Source organism: Eleutherodactylus coqui, chromosome 9 (genome assembly GCF_035609145.1).
Source record: "Eleutherodactylus coqui strain aEleCoq1 chromosome 9, aEleCoq1.hap1, whole genome shotgun sequence".
Classification (NCBI taxonomy): Eukaryota; Metazoa; Chordata; class Amphibia; order Anura; family Eleutherodactylidae; genus Eleutherodactylus; species Eleutherodactylus coqui.
In genome coordinates this window covers 51,033,258-51,058,621 of record NC_089845.1, presented here as the reverse complement: position 1 = coordinate 51,058,621, position 25,364 = coordinate 51,033,258, and the positions used below count along the sequence as shown (strand labels likewise).

The window sequence follows — 25,364 nt, the reverse complement described above, 5'->3', positions numbered from 1 at the left end:
TCCGCAATTCGCAGCGCAAAGGTGTTCGCGTAAATAAGCCCCAAGGGTGACTGTAAAATAGTCCTTGTATGGCTTATCAATGTAACAGCATTTATTCAGTAAGAGCTGTCCGCATGTGCAAAGACTTGAAGACTACTGTATATAGTGACAAATCGTAACCACCACTCCTGAGCAACGCTAGAAGGCTATTGTAAGATTAAACAAGGTAGTTCGTAAGATGCAATAGCTCAGTAATGTTCTGGCAATGAAAAACATGTAGTCAACCCTTAAAGTGATCAGAAGCCAATGCCAAACTATAGAAAGGGGCCAGGCTTGTGCGGGTCATGGCGATGTCACTAGACGATGACTACAGGTATAATATGGAGGCCAACCTTTTGTTTTTCTTGTAGTTCTCCAGCTGTCTGTACTGCATGTGCTGAAATCGCTGAAATTCACATTGTTCGCACAGTTCTTCCAAGTCTGCTAATCGCTTCTCGACATCTTCAAAGTTTCCTTCCAGCATAACTGATCAAAGAACAAAAACACAGCAAAGCTAAGAACTCTTTGTAAATCTGCAAAATCCTTAAAAAAGGTAAAATTAGGCTGTTGCAACTAAATGTCGCCTCTCCCCCCTCAATGCTGAAATATATGCCCAAACTGGGCACCACAGTCCCTTGCGCTGTGCGCCAAGTAGTCCCATTTTGAACGGAGAACGGGAGGACTACTTACCACGCTGCTCAATGCATTCAGCAGCGGCTGATTTGAATGCCAACACCAGGGGAGAACGGCAAGAAGGTAAGTGTAGAACTGACATCGCGGAGTAAGTGGGTCAGATACTTGTAGCCCATTAGTTTAGCTTATCGGGCTCAAGGTAAAAGTCTCCTTAAAAAAGTCAACAGTAATCTATATTTATGGGGTTAGAAGTAGAACAGTGCGCAGCACAGGGGCTGGTACGACTGGTACATACAGCGACCCGTTCCTTCAGCTATGTAGAAAGAGCCAAAGAGTACAAATGGCTCTGTGTTTTCTCGAGCACGAGGGGCTGGAGAAATGACGGAAGATCTTCAACTGTTTCACTCAACAGAAAACAGAAGTGTGCAATGCTAACCACAGCCCCTCGCAGATTCTAAAGTCCCAGTTAGGGTGGTTTCACACAGGGTTTTTTTTTTCCCTAGGAAATTGATGGGGTCTTTACACAAGCTAGAGAAACTTTAAAACAAAACAAAAATAGAAAAACTAAAAAAAAAAAAAAAAAAGGGGTGAAAGAAGCTAACAGTCGTTGTACAGTTACCTGGGACCCGCACCAAATCAGCTGCGGTCTCGTACATTGAATCAATTTCCGCAGGCAGCTCCATTCTTGCGGCAGTGGTCAGGCTAGGTATTACAGGCGAAGTTCTCATTCTTAACAATGGGAGCTTAGCCTGTAATACCAAGCCTGATCACTGCAGTAAGAATGGAGCTTTCTGCTTCCTGCAGAAATCAGCTCAGTGAACAAGTGCCCGCCAATCGGCTGTTCATCAGGCTGGTGGAGGTCCTAGCTGATGGATCCCTGCCAATCTACTATTAATGACCTATCCTGGAGATAGGCCATAAATAGTTTACAACTGGAAGGCCCTTTTAAGTGGAAAATATCCTTAGGAAAAACAGCTTTTCAATATTAAAAGGCCTCTCCAGTGAAAACACAATTTAAGATCCCTGCACCCCTCACCTGATTACCCGCCACAGTCTGGACATAATTTACATTGCAGTCACTTCCATGCAGTGCAGCCTGTTTAACATTGCGGATGGGCTGCGGTTACCTGCGTCATGGCTAAGTAACGGCGTGGGAAATACAAAAAAAAATAAAAACCTGTACTGCGCATGACCGCCTGTGAGCCTAGGCAGCCTCAGGGGCCGGGCTCACAGCCGAAAACTGATGCAGGCCTCCCGCATGCAGAATCCAATCCGGTCATGAGAGCCCGGCCTTGATCCGGTTGAGTGAGTTTTCTATGGATCAGTTTCAGTGTGAAGTCATTAGAATGGGATCGAAAAATGGAGCGATCTGAGCGACTTCAATAAGAGGCACAGTCATCGGTGCTAGGCTAGCCAAGGCCGGGATTTCAAAATTAGCGCTCGTGCAGAGCGTTTGGACAGGCAGACTTCACCGCTGGGTCGCCGACTTCTCTTTGTGGGGAAGCGTTTACACACAGCGACAATCCTGTGATCCAGCGATGATTTTTATGCTGGATGAAAGTCTGCGAAAATGAGAAGTGAACGAATAATACACTCTTTGCATTTACACGGGACCATTATTGCTCAATTTAGTTCATCGCGTGTAAATGGGCCTTGACAGGCGGTGTACAAACAAGCAAGCTGCGGCCAAATACATTGCTGACCGCCTCAACTAAAGTGTATGAATGCAGAAGTCACTGTTCCTTAGCATGATGGGCTCTAACAGCAGGCGAACACGGCTAGTGCCGTCCAAAAGCAGCAGAAAGACAAGACTACTGGGCAAAAGGCACAAAAACAGGATCACCGAGCAGGTGGAAACCATCACCCGGTCGGATGGATCCAGATTCCTATTGTACCGTGGGGGTCAGAAAATGGCATAAGCAGGAGGAATCCAACTCTTCCTATCCAGAGCATGTCAGCACCTCCAGCTAATCAGCAGCAAATACAAGAAGCCATCCTGTCCACGTGGGCCAATACTCCTTAACCCCTTAAGAACCAGGCTGTTTTGTACCTTTAGGACCAGACACTTTTTAGGGATTTTACCTATATGGCGGTTTTACGGCCCTATTTTGTTTCGTTTAGCTACCAAATTTATTTTTACTGCATTTTTTTCCGTGACATATAGGGCAATTTTTTAAATATCCTTTTCACTGACTTTTTTTCCGGTTTTTGTTTTATTGGGGGTAAAATGCTAAAAAAAAAAAAAAAAAAAAGTTTTTAACATTTTTTTTAAAATTTAGTATATTTATGCTAAAATAAAGTACGGGAACGGGTTCCTCTATTTGTATATGATATGTATGTTTGGTTTACAGGGCGCATACGGCGACGGTTTCGGTTGGCTTTGTGTTATTTTCTTTCTTATGTATATATTGTTTTATTCTGTAATTTCTATTTACTGATGTATGTAATCATTTTTTTACTATGACCCCCAATGACGTCATATAAGACCTCTGGGGGGACAGTCATTTTTTATTTATTTCATAGAATCATAGAATGGTAGAGTTGGAAGGGACCTCCAGGGTAATCGGGTCCAATCCCCTGCTGAGTGCAGTATCACTAAATCATCCCAGACAGATGTCTGTCCAGCCTTTGTTTGAACACTTCCATTGAAGGAGAACTCACCACCTCCCGTGGTAACCTGTTCCACTCATTGATCCCCCTCACTGTCAGAAAGTTCTTTCTAATATCTAATCTGTGTCTCCTTCCTTTCAGTTTCATCCCATTGCTTCTAGTCTTTCCTTGTGCAAATGAGAATAGGGCTGATCCCTCTGCGCTGTGACAGCCCTTCATATATTTGTAGACAGCTATTAAGTCTCCTCTCAGCCTTCTTTTTTGCAAGCTAAACATTCCCAGATCCCTTAACCGTTCCTCATGGGACATGATTTGCAGACTGCTCACCATCTTGGTAACTTCTCTGAACTTGCTCCAGTTTTTCTATATCTTTTTTTAAAGTGGGGTGCCCAGAACTCGACACAGTGTTCCAGATGAGGTCTGACTAAGGAACAGTAGAGGGGGATAATTGCCTCACGTGATCTAGGACTCTATGCTTCTCTTAATACATCCCAGAATTGTGTTTGCATTTTTGGCTGCTGCATCACATTGTTGACTCATGTTCCGTCTATGATCTATTAGTATACCCAAGTCTTTTTCACATGTGCTGCAGCTTAGCTCAATTCCTCCCATTCTGTATGTGCTTTCTTAATTTTTCTTGCCCAGATGTAGGACTTTGCATTTCTCCTTGTTAAAGGGGTTGTCTCGCGGCAGCAAGTGGGGTTATACACTTCTGTATGGCCATATTAATGCACTTTGTAATGTACATCGTGCATTAAATATGAGCCATACAGAAGTTATTCACTTACCTGCTCCGTTGCTGGCGTCCCCGTCTCCATGGCTCCGGCTAATTCCGATGTCTTCTGGCGTTTTTAGACGCGCTTGCGCAGTCGGTGCTTCTGCCTGGTGAATGGGGCCGCTCGTGCCGGAGAGCTGGTCACCGCGTCATCGTAGCTCCGCCCCGTCACATGTGCCGATTCCAGCTAATCAGGAGGCTGGAATCGGCAATGGACCGCACAGAGCCCATGGTGCACCATGGGAGAAGACCCGCGGTGCACCATGGGAAAGGACCGGCGGCCATCTTGGGAGAAGAATTTTATAAGTTCATATTTCATCACATCCGTGAGTAGCAAGCAGTTTAAAAACCGCTTTAAATTGCTATTTTATGCCAGGGGGGTGACAGGGGGAATGGGCTAATGTAAAATGTTGATGTTTGCCTCAGGACAACCCCTTTAAATACCATTCTGTTATTCACCGCCCACTGTGCAAGCTTTTCTAGGTCTTTTTGAATACTCTATCTCTCTTCCCTAGTGTTAGCTATCCCTCCTAGCTTTGTGTCATCAGCAAATTTGACCAGTTCCCCATCAATTCCCTTCTTCAGATCATTTATAAAAATGTTGAACATTGGGCCTAGGACAGAGCCTTGTGGTCCCACTTGGATGTACAGCCATTTATGTCCACTCTTTGAGTACGATCACTCAGCCAGTTGTGAAATCCACCCAACAGTTGCCTTGTCAATCCCATATTTGGTCATTTTTTCAAAGAGTATGGTAAGAGATACTTTGTCAAACGCTTTACTAAGGTAAAAAAAAAATATATATATCCACCACATTTCCCTGATCAACCCAGTCAGTGATACTATCATATAAGGAAATTAGATTCATCTGGCATGACTTGTTTGTTACAAACCCATGCTGGCTCTGGTTAATTCCTCCATTTTCATCCAAGTACTTACATACATGCTGTTTAATAATTTGTTCCAAGATCTTTTCCGGTATAGAAGAAGTCAGGCTCACAGGCCTGTAGTTTTCTTCTTCCCTTTTTTGAAGATAGGAACAACATTTTCCCTTTTCCAATCTTCTGGGACTTCTCCTGTGCTCCAGGAGTTTTCAAAGATTATTTGACACTTTCCCACTGTAGCTGAGGCATCCATAGGAGCCCCAGTTACAGGGAAAAACAACCCCTGTAGTGACATTAGTCACTGGCAGAGATGGCCAGGGTCTAGTACAACCCTCTAGCTCTGCTGTAGCAGGGAGTCCTGGCGGTCACATGACCCCCCCCCAACCCCCCGACTCCTGTAGGCATATATTGTATTTCAGCTGCACTTCAGTAGCGGTGAGCGATTCCAGCGACCTCATTGGTTGTTGGGTACGCACCCCCCTTTGGAGATGTGCACGAGTGCTACTTCACGAGACCCGCGGGGGGTTAGGGTTTAGGGTTGGGGTTACTTGCTGACCCTCCTACGGCCGTGCTGCTGCTTATTTAACGGGCCGGCCACTCGTGCACATCTCCAAAGGAAGGGGTGTGTGCCCAACAACCAATCAGGTCACTGGAATCGCTCACCGCTACTGAAGTGCGGCTGAAATACCAAATATGCCTCCTGTAGTGAAGGCTACACATCTGCTTTCACTTTCTAGTACACAGTGCTCCTTGAGTGCTGTGTACTTGGGGAAGAAAAAGGCAGGAAGGGTTAAATACCCTCCTGTCTTCTCCTCCGGGTTATCAGCTGTCACTAACAGCTGATAACCCATCCTGCCTCTAATTAATTGCAGAGCCAGGAGGCTTAAAAGCGCTGCCGTAATTTTACTATCTGCGGGGTTTAAGCCCAGGACCAGACACCGTATATTTACTGTGCCTGGTCCTTAATGGGTTAAGAATGACATCGACACCAAGTGCAATCTACAAGGAACGGCGCTTCTGAAAGCGGATTCAACATGCTACTAGATGGAGGTCTCTAATAAAGTGGCCAAAATGCAAGCCAAAAGTGTAACAGATCATATGCAGCACATGTCACCACAGGATTACAGAAGTGTGAACAACACGATCAAGCCTAACGAAATAAAATAAAATATTCGGCTTGTTCTGCAACATTTAATGCTGCCTCCTCACATTGACAACAGCTCGCCTAGCACACAGTCTCGTAACCGATATGTCAGAACACATTTAATTTTCAAGTGGATGTCAGAAGAAATAAAGTATGCTATTAAAAAATATATGTAGGGCAATCTTATGTGGTAGTTAATTGGGATTACTCAACATGATAAAGGCTTTCATTTGATCTTCTGCAACACAGAATAGGATCTTCTGACCAGGCTGTGACAGACAAATATTGTATTTAAATGGCTGCGGATCCCCCCCCCCCCCCCAGGGCCCAGCCCCCTGTGGATCGCATATATCTATATTACTCCCCAAATGCACACCATTCACAACCTGGTTAGTTCTTTGGATTTACTCATTCCTGGTGATTGGTTATTTGGGTTGCCTGATTCACGGTGATTGGTTATTTGGTTTGGCTGGTTCACGGTGATTGGTTGTTTAGGTTGGCTCGTGTAGAAGTGGTGAATAAGAGGCCAATATGCCTGCGGATGCCCCCGGGGCATGACAAAATCTACAGCGAATCAGTAATGTGTGAACGCACCTTTATGTGTCTTTCTACACGTGAGACTGAAAGCATTGTCCTGCTGCCAGACCTCAACAACTTAACTCCATTGAGGCGCAGCAGTAGAATCATTTTCGTCCTTCACATACGAGAGCCAGACAGCGCGGCTCTATACAGATATATATTTTAAAGAACATATTAAGAATGGAGTTGTAGGGGGACACCAGACCAAGATTCTAGTCCAGTAAAATTAGGGCACAAGTCCCCCAACACAAACATTGGACTCCAATCAAGAGAAAAGGAGAAAAGTGATAGCAGTTAGCAGAACCTGGTCCAAGTTTCACAGAAAATCCCTTAGGGCAGAGCCCGTATTCACTGGGTTAAGCAGCTGTCCTCTCTGATCTGTGCAGCAGGCTCACAGGATATAGATAGGCAGGCTGGAACAGACTGTCCTCTGCAGGATGGTAGCAACGACCAGTTGGGATGGACAAGCCATCTTGGGGTCAGAGCCCCAGCAAGCACTTCTGTACTGCAGGATAGGCAGGCAGGGGAGTGCACACTGTTGGCTGCAAAAACAGCCACAGCACTCATTCCGAATGCACGCACCAAGAGGGCCACTGTGATCCTGGTACCCAGTGGCAGGCCGCAAACTGGACCATGGTGCGCCAGAGGTTCTTCCTGGCACAGTTCAGGATCCTCAGATCCAGCACCCGGATGAACGCTGCAGCCTCTTCACTGCTCATACTGCATGCTGTACAATTAGTAGTAACGGTGCTGGGCATTGCTACTGAATGAGACAATGTTACAAAACCAATGCCAGCTGCTACTAGATGTAAGTAGTAATGTAAACAATGAAGCAGCAGCAATCTTTCCCTGAGTGCCACGGTCCCTTCATACAGTTGATCCAATGGGCACTAGTAGTCTAAACCCCCCCCTAATAAGATACGGATGGCCCAAGTACAATTATGAAGAGTTCATTTTAGAATGACTAGTACATATTCCCAGGCACAGCAGTGCAGACCTGCAGTAAGCAAGTAGTGCAAAAAGTCCTCATTAGGATGTAAAGAAAAGCAGGAGGATTAGTTCCACCGAAGGGTTTGCCCGCCCTGCTGAGGAGGTCTACCCTTTGCTTAGGATGATGCATTCAGATCTTACACCACTTGTACGGCGTCTGATCCCTGGAATGGATCAGCTTTGAAGTGAGGCATTCCCAATTAGTCACAGAATCCCTGCTCCCAGCAGAAACATTTAGCTCAAATAGATCATAAAGCTGATCAAAAACGCAATGCATCCAAGTCATCCGATTTGGGCTACAAAACGTAAACCTAAAAAACCCATGAAATGTATTGATAAAGATTACCTACCAAGTTTTGCTGTCACAGCCTGAAGATCCGCGAGGAAGGCTGGTATGTTCTGCAGCTGCTCCTGTAGTTCCAGTAAGCCACTTCTCCTCTTCTCCCAGTGAGCGGACAGCATCACCACCTCGCTGTCAACGAGCTGCAGCAACCGGGGAAGACACAAGTGTTAGAAACAAATGAAAATGGGATTTGCCGCATGTCACGTCAGGCCTAATGATGCCTCAAAATACACCTAACCGTACACCAGGGCATAAGAAGTAATGGTCATGCAGATGCTGACATCTAGTGGCCAAAATAATGCATTGAAACTCCTGCCCACCTGGGATCTAACTAAACGCAAGTGGTCTAAAACACAGCAGATATCACACAGCGGTTGGGCATCTCCGCACCAGGCATCTGTGTCTCCTGCAAGCACTCACGTTAGATAATTGTGGGGCTGAACTTACAGGTAGAGGTGCAGCCCGGAAATTAGCGCCAAGTTATGTGCACTAGCGGTGGCCGCTGGCAATCATGTAATAGCACCCATATACTTCAGCAATGATCTCCAAAGCCCCACCTGAGCCAACTGGGAACAATCCTGTACTGGATTGGGAGATTGTACGATTAGTCCGTCTAATAACCTATCCATCACTACAGACCACAAGATACACCAAAGCTCAGCAAACTAGGTCAGCTGAGCAAAACTCAACTTTCCCAGATTTTTCATCTCACCCATCTTAAAGCGACCCTCCGGTCCTGGAGAAGCAAAGATGGTCAGACCTCTTCTCGGACTACCCGCTGTCTAAGACATGACATGCTGCTCTGACAGGCCAGTGCTGCTTATGTGTTTGTGTGAAATATACACCGAGTCCATGTTTCCTCCTGATGGCTTGCATTTTATATCAATATGGCCGCCTGCAGACGAGCGGGTCGGATCCGGCAGCGAGAATTCTCGCCGCGGGACCCGACCCGAGAGTCTGCAGGGACGAGCGCGTACTCACCCGCGCCTGGCGGCCCCAGCTCTTTCATGTGCCGGCTGCAGCGCAGCTGGCGCATGCGCAGACCGGAGCCGGCGGCCGGGTGAGTGCGAGCCCCGCACAAAAACAGGACATGTCGCAGTTTGTTTGCCGCGCGAGATTTCGCGCAGCCAAACCGCGTCCGTCTGCATAAGAGTGCGTATTGTAATGCACTCCTATGCAAACTTTCAGTGGCGGAAATCCCGCGGTGGGATTTCCGCCCGTGTGCAGGCGGCCTATATGTACAACAGTGTCAAAAACAAAAATAATTCATCCCACCCCTAATAGTTGTAGTTTTGCTACAAAACTCATCCTGCAGTTCCATCTGATACAAATGATTAGAGCTGTGGTGCGATTAGATGAACGGTCTTGTCACCCGAGGCCCTAAGGCCACACACAGGAATTAGTAAAAACGCTGTGTTTTTTAATGCAGAATTTTTGTGAGAATTTGCCAGCTTTTTTTAGTGTAACGATGCAGGTAAAGCAAGCTGATCACCTCAGCATCCCCCCTCTCCCGGTGACATAGTAGGCAGCGTTAAAAAACGTAGTGTACAGCGTTTTAAAGGCACCCGATTCATTTAAAAAATAGCACAGAGTTCGTTTTAGCGTGCGTTATAAACACTGCACTAAACCGCTCGTCTGATAATTGAAATGAGTGCTCAGTACAGCATTTTTAGCGTCATTAAAAACGCCCGCTAAATGCGGTTTAAAAAAAAAAACAAAAAAACGAACGATGACAGTGGCCTGCTACGGGGAGGAACCAGGTTGTCTTCAGTGACAAATCCAGATTTAGTTTGGGCACTGATGACGGCCATGTTCGTGTCTGTAGACCTCGGGGTGAGCGCCTCCATCCTGCCTTTGCTGTGGAGCAGCACACTGCCCCCTGCTGGTGTGATGGTCTGGGGGGCCATTGCATACAGTCGGTCACCCCTAGTAGTGGTATGAGGGACAATGACAGCTCAGCGATATGTTCAGGACATCCTGCAGCCACATGTGTTCCTCTCATTGCGGCTTCCAGCGGGATAATGATCGGCCATACACACAAGGGGGGCACAGGAGCCCCCACAACATTGTCACAGTTCCGTGGCTGCCCGGTCACCAGATGTATCGCCAATAGACCATCTCGGACGCTAACTTCTACAGCCTACCAGTTTACATGCTCTAGAGGCTCAGTATCAGCAAATGTGCAGAGATATGCCGCAGGACACCATATGGAACCTGTATGCCTCCATGCCGGCCCATATCACATCTTGTATCCAAGCTAGAGGTGGCACAACAGGGTACTAGAGCCTCCATGCCCGCCTGTATCACATCTTGTATCCAAGCTAGAGGTGGCACAACAGAGTACTAGAGCCTCCATGCCTGTCCGTATCACATCTTGTATCCAAGCTAGAGGCGGTACAACAGGGTACTATAGCCTACATGTCGGCCCGTATCACATTTTGTATCCAAACTAGAGGTGGTACAACAGGGTACTAGAGCCTCCATGTCCCCTGTATCACATCTTGTATCCAAGCTAGAGGCGGTACAACAGGGTACTAGAGCCTCCATGTCCACCTGTATCACATCTTGTATCCAAGCTAGGGGTGGCACAACAGGGTACTAGAGCCTCCATACCCACCTGTATCACATCTTGTATCCAAGCTAGGGGTGGCACAACAGGGTACTAGAGCCTCCATGTCTGCCTGTATCACATCTTGTATCCAAGCTAGGGGTGGCAAAACAGGGTACTAGAGCCTCCATGCCCACCCGTATCACATCTTGTATCCAAGCTAGAGGTGGTACAACAGGGTACTATAGCCTCCATGCCCCGAATCACATCTTGTATCCAAGCTAGAGGCGGTACTACAGGGTACTAGAGCCTTCATGTCCTCCTGTATCACATCTTGTATCTAAGCTAGAGGTGGTACAACAGGGTACTAGAGCCTCCATGCCCACCCATATCACATCTTGTATCCAAGCTAGAGGCGGTACAACAGGGTACAAGAGCCTCCATGCCCACCCATATCGCATCTTGTATCCAAGCTAGAGGAGGTACAACAGGGTACTAGAGCCTCCATGCCGGCCCATATCACATCTTGTATCCAAGCTACAGGCGGTACAACAGGGTACTAGAACCTCCATGCCCGCCTGTATCACATCTTGTATCCAATCTAGAGGCAGTACAACAGGGTACTAGAACCTCCATGTCCCCTGTATCATGTCTTGTATCCAAGCTAGAGGCAGTGGCTATCACTGCATAACTAGGAAACAGGAGTTGTTCATGATAAAGCTAGTGGCCATCCCCTGTGTGGGCTGCAGTAAAGGCTAGACGGACTACCTTTCCAAAAACAAGTACAACTAAGGCCACTCTCACATGCGATTGTAAAAAGGCTCCGCTTAACGAAGTGTTTACTGCGGCTTTGATTACATTTTCAGTTGCATTTTCACCACAGTTATAGACGCAGCCAAGCAAGCAGATGTCAGAACTGAAAAAGCGCAGTCAAAAATGCGGTAGCCACATTCTACCACAGTGTTTTCCGCAGCGTTGGACCCGCACCCCATTCATTTTAATGAGCGAAGCATCTCGTTTTAAAATGCAGAAACTCATGAAAATAACACAGCAGAGCGTTAAAAAAAGCTGTGTTTCAGCCCATGTCTGGGAAGCCCCACTGAAATCAATGGTAGCGTTTGACAGCGTTTAGCGCTGGAAAAAACGCCTGTGTGAGAGCGGCCCAAGACATTTCTTCTAGCACGTCATCAGGAGGGAACAGTCCCACATTCGGACATAACCAAGTGCATCTAGGGTCATCACCAGCCACTCTCTCATGCCACCACCCTGAAGAAACCTGTTTACCCCCTTATGGGGTTGTCTATAAGGGGGTAAACATGTTTCTCTTTTGCCCCACGGGAAGCATCTCCTGTGAATCTCCTATTTTCAGCGCTCGCTTGACTACCAGCCAGCGCTAACAGGAGATTCAATGGAGCCGCTGCCTCTCATGGGCAGAAGAGAGGCAAGAATCTATTGGCATTTTTGAAATATATGGCACCCCCAGAGGATATCCGTAGATCCTACAGACTCTCTGTCACCTCTCCAGTTGAGCAAGGTAAAAAAAAAAAAAATGCGCACACACAAAACTTCACTGGATGTATCAAAGTTTGCTTGCCAAGCAAAAAGTAAAGAAAAAGTAAGTGGAGTCAGTCTGCAGGCAGATTCAAATTTCAAGCATCTGCCAAACATTGTGTATCATTTGCAATAAAAAGATTTTGGAGCCATCATGGGCTGCAAGCAAGTGGATTCCTAAGGCTGGCTGTCCACGGGCGAGATGTCATAGCGAGATCCGCGGCAATAAATCGCCCACAGAGCTTGCATGACCCGCTTTCTATAGGATAACTATGGAAAGCGCAGCCCGACGTCCATGAGAGGCGAATCATGGCGATTCTCCGCTCGTGTGATTAAAATCACGGCATGCTGCGATTCTCCATGGTGAGCCCATCTATTAGACAGGCTCATCACAGAGAACGGTCAATGCCCCCCCTCCCCACGGTGGAGTATCACTAGCGATATTCCGTTGCGGCCATGGACTGGCGGCCTATAATATAAATATTTACAAAACCCAATAAGCTGCTGCTTTAGGTACTGACAGCCATTACATATGACCTGTGATACGGTTATAGTTACCTCTCCAGCTTTGGCGCATTCTTTCGCACCTTTATGTAGGGCAGCCCAGGAGTCTTCATACCTAGAAAAGGAGATAGGAGCTATAATACATGGGAAAGTTCTCTGGTCTAGACTACAAACTACTAGAGGCAGCAGCAGGACCACCGCACCCTAGAGCTTCCTGCCATGATCAGTGACCCCATGACCAAACACAATGGGGCAGATTTACTAGTCAAACACCTTTCTGGGGCAAATTGTGGGTTTTAGATACTTTCAAGCACTTTTTTGGCTATGTCCAACAAAGGGGTATAACTTTGTAGAAAGGGGGCGTGGCCTAAAAGACAGCCAAAAATTGCACTAAGAACTAGCACAATTTGTCGCCAACTAAAAGGATGGTATAAAGTTAGACTAGACGGTCTTATAATGTGACAGATTGGTCCTTCAGCAGTCACTGACTATTAGATATTAGTAAATAAGCCCCCATGTACTAATTGTCGCCAGAAGACCGTAGGCTTCATTCATCACTTCTGTTTCATTTCTCCACAGAAAGCGCACTTTAGCCCTCATATATTAACCCCTTAAGTGAATGGCTTTTTTCCTCTTTCAATTTTTGGTTTCTCTTCCCAATCCTCCAAAAACAAATTATCTATCAACGTAGCTGTCTGAGGGCTTGTATTCTGCGGTAAAAGTTGTATTCTTCAGAAGGCGCTATTCAATGTACTGAGAAACTTAAAAACACATTTCTATGAGAACACAACAAAAACGCAGTTTTGGCCTCTTTTGGGGGGAGGGGGGTTGTTTTTGACTGAAGAAGTCAAATCGCAAGCAGCAAAATGTATGAATTTTGATGCATGTTTTTTCTGCTACGCACCTTAACCCTTTCCAATCCATTTATTTTTTCTCACCCATTCTCCCCAGCTCCAAATAAATTGGAGCTGGGGAGAATGGGTGAGAAAAAATACATTTTCCCTGCACCCTCCTGAACTGACAGAGTTCAGGAGGGTGCAGGGAGGGACCTGCTTACCTATCCGGCGTCTTCCGCATTCTCTTTCTGCCTCCAGGCTCGGCGATCATGTGACCGCTGGGGTCAGGTGGCACCTGGCGGTCACATGATCGCCGGGCCGGGAGACAGAAGGAGAATGCGCAAGACGCCGGTCAGGTAAGCAGGTCCTCCCGCAGTGCAGGCTCCCGGCTCGGCGTTCATGTGACCGCCGGGGGTCAGGTAACACCGGCGGTCACATGATCGCCGGCCGGAATCTATGCATTGCATAGCGCTAATTGAGCGCTATGTAATGTGTAAAGGAGAAGGCAGTAAGGGTTAAAAACCCTTTCTGCCTTCTCCTCGGGGGTCCTCAATGAGGACCAGTGCAGGAGTGTATCTGCACCCGATGTGTCTGATGATCGGGTGCAGATCCACTCCTGCACTGCAGTGTCAGACCTGCCCCGACATCGGAGCTGTGGAGGAAAATGATGATGTCGGGGCAGGCCCGACATTGGATTGGAAAGGGTTAAGGTTGGCTTCACACTGACATATTTGTGCACGCAATACGCAGGGAATAGAACCCATTGACTGCAATGGGTTCGCTCACATGCGTGTATCTTGCGTGCGTTTTCGCCCGCGCCAAAAAAAAAAAAAAGAAAAAAGAAAGAATATGCTCTCTGCGTATTTGCGCACCAAAAGGTCCCCACATTTGTCAATGGCGGGTGTGCAAAAGCAATGTACAAGGAGATGTGTGAAATGCTGCGCAATTCTGATGGAAAAATAACACATCTAGATATTTCAAATCTGTGCGTTTGTTGTGCGCAGATGAACACGCCCTGAGGGCGCATGAAGTGGAATTACACCCATACACTTACAAAAAAAGGCCTCATTCATATCGCAGAAACATTGTGCTGAGGTGTGCGCAATTGTGCTTCTATTCGTCTGAAGCCAGCCTTAAGCTTGTGATCGATTCCATTCAACCCAGACCAGAACCAACCTCAAATTCAATATTCCCCCTGAGGCACCATAACTCGGACCGCACATCACACCCCTTTAATTACCCTTCTTGTTCCCAAGCCCTCAGTGGGAGGACATGCTGTACGTCCGTTGGGCTAACTGTGGGAGAAGTACTTGCCTTTAAGGCTCACTCACACGGTTGTATTCCTAAAGGGCTGCGTGAATTACGCAGTATTTTACCGCTGTGTGAGTCGGCCATCTCTGCGTAGGGAGGCGACTGCGCACAGTGCATAAAACCGTATCTCATCCACGCCGTAATGCGCAGTGAGACTAGTTTTTGCTCTTTTTTTAAATTTAAATTCCCGCTCTTAGCACCACACGTCCGCAATGTACTGCGCATGTGCGCCATAGCGTCATGTGGGACTTCGCGCAGCGGATCCGGAGGAGAGTATGGGATCTTTGGGGGGGCGCTATGATGGGCTCCACTACGGTATTCCGCTTGCGGAGCCCGTCACAGCCGTGTGCTTAAGGCCTTAATGCGGAAAGTGGGGAGAGGAGAATTTATGGGAAAGAAAAAAATAAATAAAACACCACTCATATATAGGATTTAGAGATGAGCGAGCATCAAAATGCTCAGGTCCTCGTTACTGGAGCCGAGTTTTTTGTAATGCTTGAGAGCTCGTTTCGAGTAACGAACCCCATTGAAGTTAATGGGAGACTCGAGCATTTTTTAATGGAGCCGTGGCTGCTGCAAGGTGACAGATGCAGCAGAGGAATTCTTCAATTCCTTACCGCAGCTGTCACGTATGACAGCTGCGGTAGAGGATTCTCCTGCTGGCACCCCATCAATTGATTTCAGGGAAGGGCTTTAAATACAAGACCTTCCCTGAAAAAACAGTAAAAGTAGTGTATGCCGAATGAATGACAGGCGAGAGCTGCCTGTGATTGGCTGAGCGCCCCAGCCAATCACAATCAGCTCTTTCAGCAGGCAGGAATTTTAAATCCTTGCCTGTTGATAAATCAGGACTACAGAGCCGGGGACAGAGCAGAGAAAACGCGGCTGATCCCCGGCAGCTGAAGGGAGGCGAGTATGTATTTTTTGTTTTTTTACACCACTTTTACTGGTTTTTCAGGGAAGGGCTTATATTTAAAGCCCTTCCCTGAAATCCAATGACAGGGAGCAGGATCCTCTACCGCAGCTGTCATGTGTAACAGCTGCGGTAGGGAATTGAAGAATTCCTCTGTCACAGATGTGGCAGGTGCAGCAGCAGGGAATTCTTTTTACTAGCGAGGATGAAGGAAACTTCTGCTGCATGCAGCAGATGTGTTCTTCATCCCCACGGGGGACACTGCAGTGGAGGCGAGGTGAGTTTTTTATACTAAAATTATTGTTTTTCAGGGAAGGACTTATATGTAAAGCCCTTCCATGAAAAATAATTCAGGGGTGCCGGCAAAGTATTGTTTTCAATTGAGCCGCCAGCAGCAGCCGCAGCTCCATTGAACACAATTTAGTGTGTGTCCTGTCCATCCGCACTATATAACAAGACTGTACTCATTTTACACTGTCTACTTTTTACTAAAGTGTATGAAGCTAAATGAGAGTTTGACACTACAGGTTTTTTACTCTATTGTATTGTATCTTTGTAGCCACATTAACCCCTTAAAGTCTGGGCCCTTTTGCCCCACCATCCCCTGCAATTTTGTGTTTTTCTCCCCACTTTCAAATATCATAACTCATTTATCCCTTGCTATAGCTGTCTAAGAGCTTGTTTTTTGCAGGATGAGCTGTATTTTTCCATGGTACTATGTAATGTACTGAAAAACTCTTAAAGAGTGGAATGGGAAGAAAACACAATTCTGCCATCTTGGAGGGGTGTGCCTTGTTTATATGGCATACACACAGCAGCAGAAGTGACACGATAATCATACCAACGTGTAGAAATTTTTTTTTTTTATCATTGGTCTACTTGTGTGGGATTCGTTTTTGCGGGAAGCCCTGTAGTTCCTATTGGTACCATTTTTGATTTTTTATGACTTTTTGAACACTTTTCATTGCATTCTTTCATGCAGACGGTATGACCCTAAAGAGTGCAAATCTGGTGTTATGTTTTTGTTTTTTTTTCCTTACAATGTTCACCATGCGGGGTAAATAATGTGTTACTTGGATAGATTAGACTTTTCAGACACATCAATACCAAATATGTTTTTGTTTTGATTTTTTTAATTATAATTATGGAAGAAAGTGTTTGTTTTTTTTTAAAACAAGAAAACAGAAAAACAAAAAAAACTTTAGTCTCCATAGAGACTTGAACATAATCGTTTGATCGCTCATACAGTATACGATAGTATTACATTATGCCATGTTTTAACAGACAGTCTAGGAAGCATGCCACAGGCATATCTTAATAGGCAATCAGTCATGGCAGCCCTGGGAGACTTCAGATGGCCATAGGCTGTCATGGCAAACCTAAAGGCACCTTGGGATCTCATCGTGTGGGGGCCGTTTGTGACCCCCGAACACTGATCGGGGCGTTTTAAAGGGTTACCATCTGCAATCAGAGTTGCAAGCAGTTGTCTCCTGCCGTGTATGGAGCGGGATCAGTTCCCAATCCAGGTTCATACAAACCCTGCGTACCCAGGATGCAACATGTGGTGTGAAGGGGTTAAAGGGATTAGAGACTAGTGAAGCAATTACCTGCTAAGAAGTTCCACGCCTGCTGGAAACTTGACAGTCTGTTCCGCTGGCCTATAAAGTTACAATGAAAACATTAATACAATTGTTACTTTGTACATGATGTACACACAGATACATTCTGAGAACTGCGCAGTCATTCCAGGACAGGCTGCTTCACCGAAGGCGGTGGCATCCTACTGGGATCGACGGGGATCTGACCTCCTGAACTACCACCAACCACTGAAATGAAGGGATGGTCCCATTTCCCTGCATAGTGGCGTTCCTGTTACTGTGTTGGAAACTACAGAACTTCACCCCCCCAACACTCATGTTATGGTGCATCTTAGCCGTCTACCGGAATATGAACCCCTTAAAAAAGGAGGAGTTTTGACATTACAGCGTTTAACAAAAAAAAAAGAAAAAAAAACACAGCATTTGTGGCAGTTTCTTGTAAAAATGTATATTTATTTCTATTACCCATATCTTGTAGAAAACGCAAACTTCACCACAATCTGGGTATGGCACTTTTTCATAGGCATCTCCTTGGATGGAGAATTGCCACGGAGAGAGCAAAAAAAAAAAAACCACAAAAAAAAAAACAAAAAAAAAAAAAACACATGATTTTTAGGACTTTTCACCCAAAAATCAAAAAGGGAGCATTATTCACTTGTGGGGTGAAGCACAAAGGGAACATTACTGTGGGGCAAAAATGAGATATTTTGTCATGGGAATTATCACTTAATGGGGCACTAGGACAGGCCATAGTTTGCAACCCATTAAAGGGGTATTCCAGTCGATGGCCTATCCTCTGGCTAGGTCATAAGTGGTAATCCATGATCTGATCATCTGGCCCACTGTCAATACAGCGGGGCTGGACATTGTCATCAGTAGACAGGGAAGGAAGTGAAAGCACTGGCTTCACGCCCAATGAAATCAATGAGTGCCACACTTCTACACCATCTCCTCCTCATTATGGTCAGGACCAGATGTCCTGTAGGGACAGTCACCAATTTTCAGAGGAAGCAGGGGCAGCACCAGCTCTACTCCCAGTGAAATCAATGGGAGACAGCTCCACCCCGATACGTCCTACTCAGAACGGGACGTTCTGACAATGGACAGAAGCAGCCCCGGCTTCCCCTGACCATTGATGACGACATGCAGCCCACTGCATAGTGCAGCGGGCCAGACAATCAGCTGGACGGGGGTCCAACAGCTACTTCAAAAAGTTAAACTAGACCAGAATACCCCTTTAAACCTCCACTTCTTATGGTATTACGAGTCCAGTGGGTGGTTCTACTCCATGATCACCATCAATCTCTGCATGCACGCTCACACAAAGGCTATGCGGAGAGAAGTACTTATACCGATTCTGTTTTTTGATCTTCACATCTCTTGATTTGTCCCCCAGACTTTTGAATCTGTAATTGAAACAAATAAATAAGTATCAAACCCTCTGAAAACAATGGAAGACACGGAAAACACATACAGAATCATTTCCGCAGTTCTTACAGTTCTTATCAAGTAGGACTAGATACTACATACGTCCTACACCTGGTGGTTTTGTTAATTGTTGTAGTAGTGAACCTATTTTCCAGCGCACCACATGAAGACGGAAGATTTGTAGACTTAAAAGTTTAGAATGCATTGGAAGATATGAACATGGATCATGATTAACCCCTTTCAATCCAGTGTTGGACCTTGTCCGACATTGAGATTTCCCTGCCTAGCTCCCATGTTGCGCGAGGTCCAACACGCGTTTCTAACACTGTGCAGAAGAGCTCAGACGTCAGACCTCTCTTCTACATATGTATAATACACATGCATATTATACATGTGTAATATAACGTGTTTCCTGACGGAGCATCTCTTGATGGTAACAGGGTTTGAAGACCCCACCTCCAGCAAGAGATTGCTCTAATTGGTTCATCGAGCGCTGGCTCAGCCAATCAGAGCCAGCGCTTGATGAACCAATCACAGCCATTCAATGAGCCTGCAGCTCCGCCAATCAGAGCAATCTCTTGCTGGAGAAGAGGTCTTCAGAAGCCTGCATGGACGCCAGAGAACAGCGGGAGGGACCCGGGTGGCGCCTGCTAGACGAGTACTCGTATAAGGCCTCTCACACAGTTCTGGCATTCAGCTGTGCTGAAAACACAGCCAAAAAAGCAGACAAAACCCATGCATGCGCTGCTGAAACCGCAGTAAACGAGGCTTTAAGTTGAAGGGTTATCTGCAACTTGAAATATGCCATGGTGCTTCACTTGAATAGGACAAAGCTGTAGTACACTGCAATACCAGACACAGACAATAATAAAAAAAAAGTAGAGTTATGTCTGATAAACAAGGGAATGTGGCACTAGCCAAAGCTTCTCCAAACAGCTAATTAGTGGGGTGTCGAGAGTCAGCCTCCCACCGATCTAATATTGATGGCTTATCCTAAGGATGGGCCATTAAATTTTGCCCAACCAAATCTCTTTAGGATCAGCCCATGACTACCAATTTCTTTTCTAGTAATATGTTTGCATTCAGTATTGATGTAACTTAACATTCTGGCTGCCGGCAGCCACCCCTAGAGGGAGCTAACTGCATCCTGTATTATTACTGACTTCAATGCATGCAGTAACCTCCCTGTAGGGGTGGCAGCAGGTAGCCGGATCATTAGGTTTTAAATGGGGTTGTGTCAGGAATAAATGTTACCCCTATCCACAGGATAGGAGATAACTTTTAGATCTGACCCCTGGGACCACCACTGATACCGAGAACAGGGGTCCCAAAGGGCCACACATGAATGGATCAGCTGTGCACCACCACTCCATTCATTACAATGGGACTCAGAGACAGCCAACGTATTTCAATAGGACTGCTGGAAACAGCCAAGTGTATAAGCTTTATTAGAAAGGCGTTGCAATACCTGGGAATAGACACAAGGGCGTTTGTTACCGTGACACGTTATTAGAGCAAGTGTTTGGCAAAGAGTAAATGAGATTCATGATGAATAGTGGTCTTTGTAAAGTGCATTATTTCCATAAAATGAGCCACACAGCAAGTCTTGTGCCTGAACACAAGTCATATGATGGGAAGGGGGCAGAAGAGATGGAACCAGCAACAGATCTGGTACTTGTATCTAGTCAATACGCCACTAGATGTCGGGATGCAGAATTTAGTATCCATGAAGTATAGGCCAAATTCAGACCTGCAGCTGTGTCATTGAGTTTGTTTAAAAGGAACCCCAGGAATAAAAGTTCCAAGTAGAAGACTACAAAGAAGCATTGTGCTTCCTCTGGAGGGAACAACTGCTGTACCTCTAGTGCCACATAGATCAGTAACTGGGAAAGGCCATTAGAGTATAAATGATGGCGAGGACAAGACTATACACTTATATCCAATGTCGGGTGTATGGGGCCAGGGAGGTCAGTCGTACAGCACCCCCTCAGGCCAGGCAGTAGGCACAGTGAATTAGGTCTTCAGAATGGAGAAGTCCTTCCTGAAATCCACTGAGTCTGTGTAGTAATATGCAGCCACAATCCAGTTGCAACATACGGGACCGAAGGTAATGCTGTTATCAGCCATTCAACTCATTAGATGCCACAGTCAATTGCAACCACAGCATCTAAATGGTTGGAGAGAGGGAAGGGGGTACCCTCTGTAACTGCACTGCCACCCTACAAGGAGAGAAACTAATGAGTCTCTTAAAAGAGTACCTATCACCAAGAATAAAACATTGTTTAATTGAGCATTAAAGGGAACCCATCACGTCCAACAGTACTATAAACTGGGCAAAGGTGGTGGTAGGGGAGGTGACAGGGAGCCGGGTGATGCATTTTTTTTATACTCTTCCATGACCCAGCGCTGTCACACTGTGATGTCCCCTCGGTGCAAGGAAATTTGACTCTTCAGAGTCCCTCGTACACGTTCTTCTATACAAGTCTATGGCAGAGTACACGCACGACTCTTTAAAAAATTAAAAAAGTCAGATTTTAGAGCTAGAGGGAATACGGCCTGCAAGACTTTTTGGTTAGATACTGTATTTAATTGGAGTCCAAAATGCCTTAAAAATCTACGCTGAGACCTCCACGTTGCAGCCCTGTGCCAAAGAGACCTTTCCTCTTTCTACCTATGAAGCAGAGTCTGCTCCGATGGGGGGGGGGGGGGGGGGGGGTGAGCTGAGAAAACAGGAAGGACCCTTGGACACAAGCTAAGGAGACAGCTTGCCCAATCCATCTGCTAATGGTGGACCGTCTAGCTGCAGACACTTTAATCCTTCCCCTACTAAAAGGTAGACTCTCATAGAATCACCAACCCTTGGTAACATCAAGGTAAACCGAAAGGTACCTGCTAACAAGGCCGTGGTAAGATTCTTCTACCTTTGGAAGGTAAGGTTCCCATAATCACTCCAAAAATGGTGGTATATGGAGGAAAAGCTGAGGGCACAAAGTTCCCAAACTCCTCTAACCGTAATAATGGCCAACAGAAAAGCCAATTTGCTTGCAAGTAATTTAAGGGAAATGTTCTCCAGTGGTTCAAAAGGAGAAGCAGACAAGGCTGATAAATCTAAGGCCGGACCCCTGGCCTCTCCCCAGGTCTGAGCCCATCAGCCGCTATTGCAAGCCTTTTAACCCAGGCATGGAAAGCCAACGCGTAATCAAGAAAAGCGCTAAGAACAGATATTTGAACTCAAGAGTCCTGGTTTTGTGGCTGGTTCCCCAAAACCGCTGGAACCAGCAGATGGCAGACCAAAACTGCAGCACGGACCCCACTGAATATAATGAGGTCATCCAGCTTCCTCCATGAAGTCTCGCTGATCTGCACTGGAAGCTCCTACAACTGCAGATGTGAATGAAGCCTCATCTTCTCCCATATGCATATATAACAATGTGCTGTATAATCAGTTGCTCCCTGTTTGGGGGACACATTCAACGGGTTCCCTTTAGTTCTTTAATTTCACTGTGCTCTTCAGAACAACCAACACTACTGCCAATGTTTGACTGTGGCGTTCACATGGCCATGGGGTGTTTGCAATGCGTTGGGCTGAGACGCCCAAACCCAATAGCTAGGAGGGGTGCCTCCATACCCTTGGCCATATACTCTATATCACACGGGTTAGTGGCTGTACTGTATGCTTCTTAGCAAAATTTTTACTAGCCTTGCAGGACCTGCCGCTCCACAGCCTGTCCAGCCAATCAGGTAGAGAGGGAGTCACCCCCGTGTCAATCTTGGCTCCACCAGAAATACCTGGTGGCGTCAAGATACACTAATACCGCCCCCACAACACTGTCACACTTTTGCGGCTGCCCGGTAACCAACAGAACATGTTTGGGACCATCTGGGATGCCAACTTCACCAGCCTACCAGTAGAGGCTCTAGAGGCTCAGTAACAGCAAATGTGGACCGATATGCTGCAGGATACCATACAGAACCTGTGTGCCTCCATGCCGGCCCGTATCACATCTTGTATCCAAGCTAGAGACAATACAACAGGGTACTAGAGCCTCCATGCCCACCCGTATCACATCTTGTATCCAAACTAGAGGCAGAACAACAAGGTACCAGAGCCTCCATGCCCGCCCGTATCACATCTTGTATCCAAGCTAGAGGCGGTACAAAAGGGTACTAGAGCCTCCATGCCCCCCGTATCACATCTTGTATCCAAGCTAGAGGCGGTACAACAGGGTACTAGAACCTCCATGCCCGCTCGTATCACATCTTGTATCTAAGCTAGAGGCGGTACAACAGGGTACTAGAGCCTCCATGCCTGTCTGTATCACATCTTGTATCCAAGCTAGAGGTGGTACAACAGAGTACTAGAGCCTCCATGCCCGCCCGTATCACATCTTGTATCCAAGCTAGAGGCGGTACAACAGGGTACTAGAACCTCCATGCCCGCTCGTATCACATCTTGTATCTAAGCTAGAGGCGGTACAACAGGGTACTAGAGCCTCCATGCCCGCTCGTATCACATCTTGTATCTAAGCTAGAAGCGGTACAACAGGGTACTCGAGCCTCCCTACAAGGGGTCAGCCCTCCACAATAAATTCTCCTTTTGCTCTGCTATGTAACCACTAATATCAATGTTACAATCACAGAGTTCCATTCTATTCTGACACCTCCTAGGGGCGGGGCCATCACTGGCTGTGAGTGTGTGAACTGCAGGTGGTTCGCAGACTTCCTGGTTCAGGTGGTGTTCGGAGTTATCAGACAATCAGTGCTGTACACAAGTCCAGCGGACGGACTGCTGCAGAACACGGTGCGACTACTCAGGGCCACACCGGACCCTTCCCATCTCCCGCTCAGTGCAGTCAGTAATAGCGGAGGAGTTGGAGGGGCTCTGCACCCAGCTGTTCTGTTTTCTGCAGTTTGCGCCCCACAAGCTGGAGATTCAGGGACTGCAGGGGGCGCCATTTGCGTGGATGTCAGGGTGGTTTCACATCTGTGCCAGGGAGCCGGAATGGGGAGTCCACTCAGCCGACAGACTCCATCGCAGGACCGAACAGCCAGTGGGACCCCATACACTATATCGCGATCCGCCTGCTTCCCATCCGTGTTTAACCGGAAGAGCGGGCGCCACATGCAGCACAGTTTCTTCCAAAATTTTCACCTGGATCTGCGACAAAAGATTCACCTGTGTTTCCAGCAAGTATGCGACCGTGTCCCTACTGCGTGCCGCTGATCGCCATACACTAACTGGGCGTGTGAACGCACGTAATACGCGCCGCGGTAGAGCACGCCACGATTTTTATTTTTGCACAGCTCGCGTCAGCAGCACGATGAAAGTCTATGAGAGATTGTACGCCACGCGAAACCTGTGCTGGTAGTATGCGACCAGCGGCCTCCGGTACTCGGACTCCACAGTCCTGCCAGGACCCCCGCCGGTCAGCTGATTACTAGCGCTGTGCTCACTATGGGAGCTGCACCTACAGTCCCAACCCGGCCAGCACTATATGAAGAAAAATCTAAAAAGTCCCAAACAATCCCTTTAAGAATAAACTTCAGACCCCTCATCAGTGATTACATGTAACTACAACATGTGGTGTAGAGCCGGCGCAACTATCAGCCGCACAACGTGCTGCCCGCATTACCCGCTGCTCAGGTCCTGCTGCACGGTCAGCAGACGCTCCCTCAAGGTCTCGAACATCCTGCTGGTCAGTGGACGCCGTCCCGTCCGCAGCAGCCGACCCTCCGACTGCGCCGGTCCTAGCGTCACAGTCACAAGGAGGGGGGCGGAGCCGGAAAAGCAGCCCAACACGCCCACTCAGGCGCTCACGCTGTTGGGTCGCGCTGGTAGTGGCGCGCTTCTGACGCTAGAGGGCAGCAGAGTCCGCGGGAGGGTTTACCGCACGGAATCTTCTGTTTACTGACATGAAGTCACGTGGGGTCGGCGCTGTAATGGCTGGGAGGGAGTTATGGGGAGTCTGGATGCTACCAGCAAGCTGCACACCACTTTTTAGGGCCCATTCACATGGGTGCTGGCCCTATGCTTTCACTGGCTGGATACAAACAACATGCAGACCCATTCATGGAAATTGCTGTGTGCAGACTGCGCTCTTTTTAACTGCGGACCACTATTGCGTGTAAATAAATGACAGCGCGTCGTAATTTGGTCCATATTTATAATTGCCCATGGAAGTCTATGGCAGCGTAAAAAAAAAAAGGAAGCACGCAACAAAACCGCATCCAACACCGACGTGCGCACTCAGGGAACTCGCTCCGTTTTTCATAGACTAAGGGCTTATTCACACTGCCGAGATTCTCACATACGTTTCATGTGATGTGCGCAAAACACGCAAATATGAGAGCCATGTTCCGTCTTTGGGCGTTCCCGCGGGACTGTAAAAGCCGTCATATGCCGTGCGATGTGCATACGAGTGCGATGCGACGCTTCCCATTGAAGTCAATGGTAAACACTTGTGATCCCTTCATGAAACACGTTCAGAGGATCGCACTCGCATAGCAGGGATCTAAGGCCTTTTTGTTAATAAAAAACGCCTGGCATCGCTGTGAAAAATCGCATGTTTTTTCTGTCCACAATATTCCAGCTGCCCGGCAATGGTTGTACCAGTTAAAGGGAACCTGTCACGCCCCCCCCATACTATAAACTAAGTTATGGCGCTGTTAGCGGCCGGGGCCTGGTGAGGTGTTTTTTAT

General features: G+C 47.0%; 1 protein-coding gene across 1 annotated transcript in view; it reads right to left on the bottom strand.

The window, feature by feature from the left end:
• The window catches only part of DTNBP1 (dystrobrevin binding protein 1), a 95,451-nt gene extending 71,014 nt beyond the window's left edge, over positions 1–24,437 (bottom strand). Inside the window, exons 1-6 of the mRNA XM_066579387.1 lie at positions 24,299–24,437; positions 18,590–18,643; positions 17,247–17,297; positions 12,634–12,694; positions 7,984–8,116; positions 372–504 (exon numbers count right to left, since the gene is read on the bottom strand). Coding sequence (XP_066435484.1) covers positions 372–504; positions 7,984–8,116; positions 12,634–12,694; positions 17,247–17,297; positions 18,590–18,643; positions 24,299–24,354 — 488 coding nt within the window. The 5' untranslated portion in view covers positions 24,355–24,437. The remainder of the gene's footprint in view (positions 1–371; positions 505–7,983; positions 8,117–12,633; positions 12,695–17,246; positions 17,298–18,589; positions 18,644–24,298) is intronic.
• Positions 24,438–25,364: the final 927 nt, after the last annotated feature.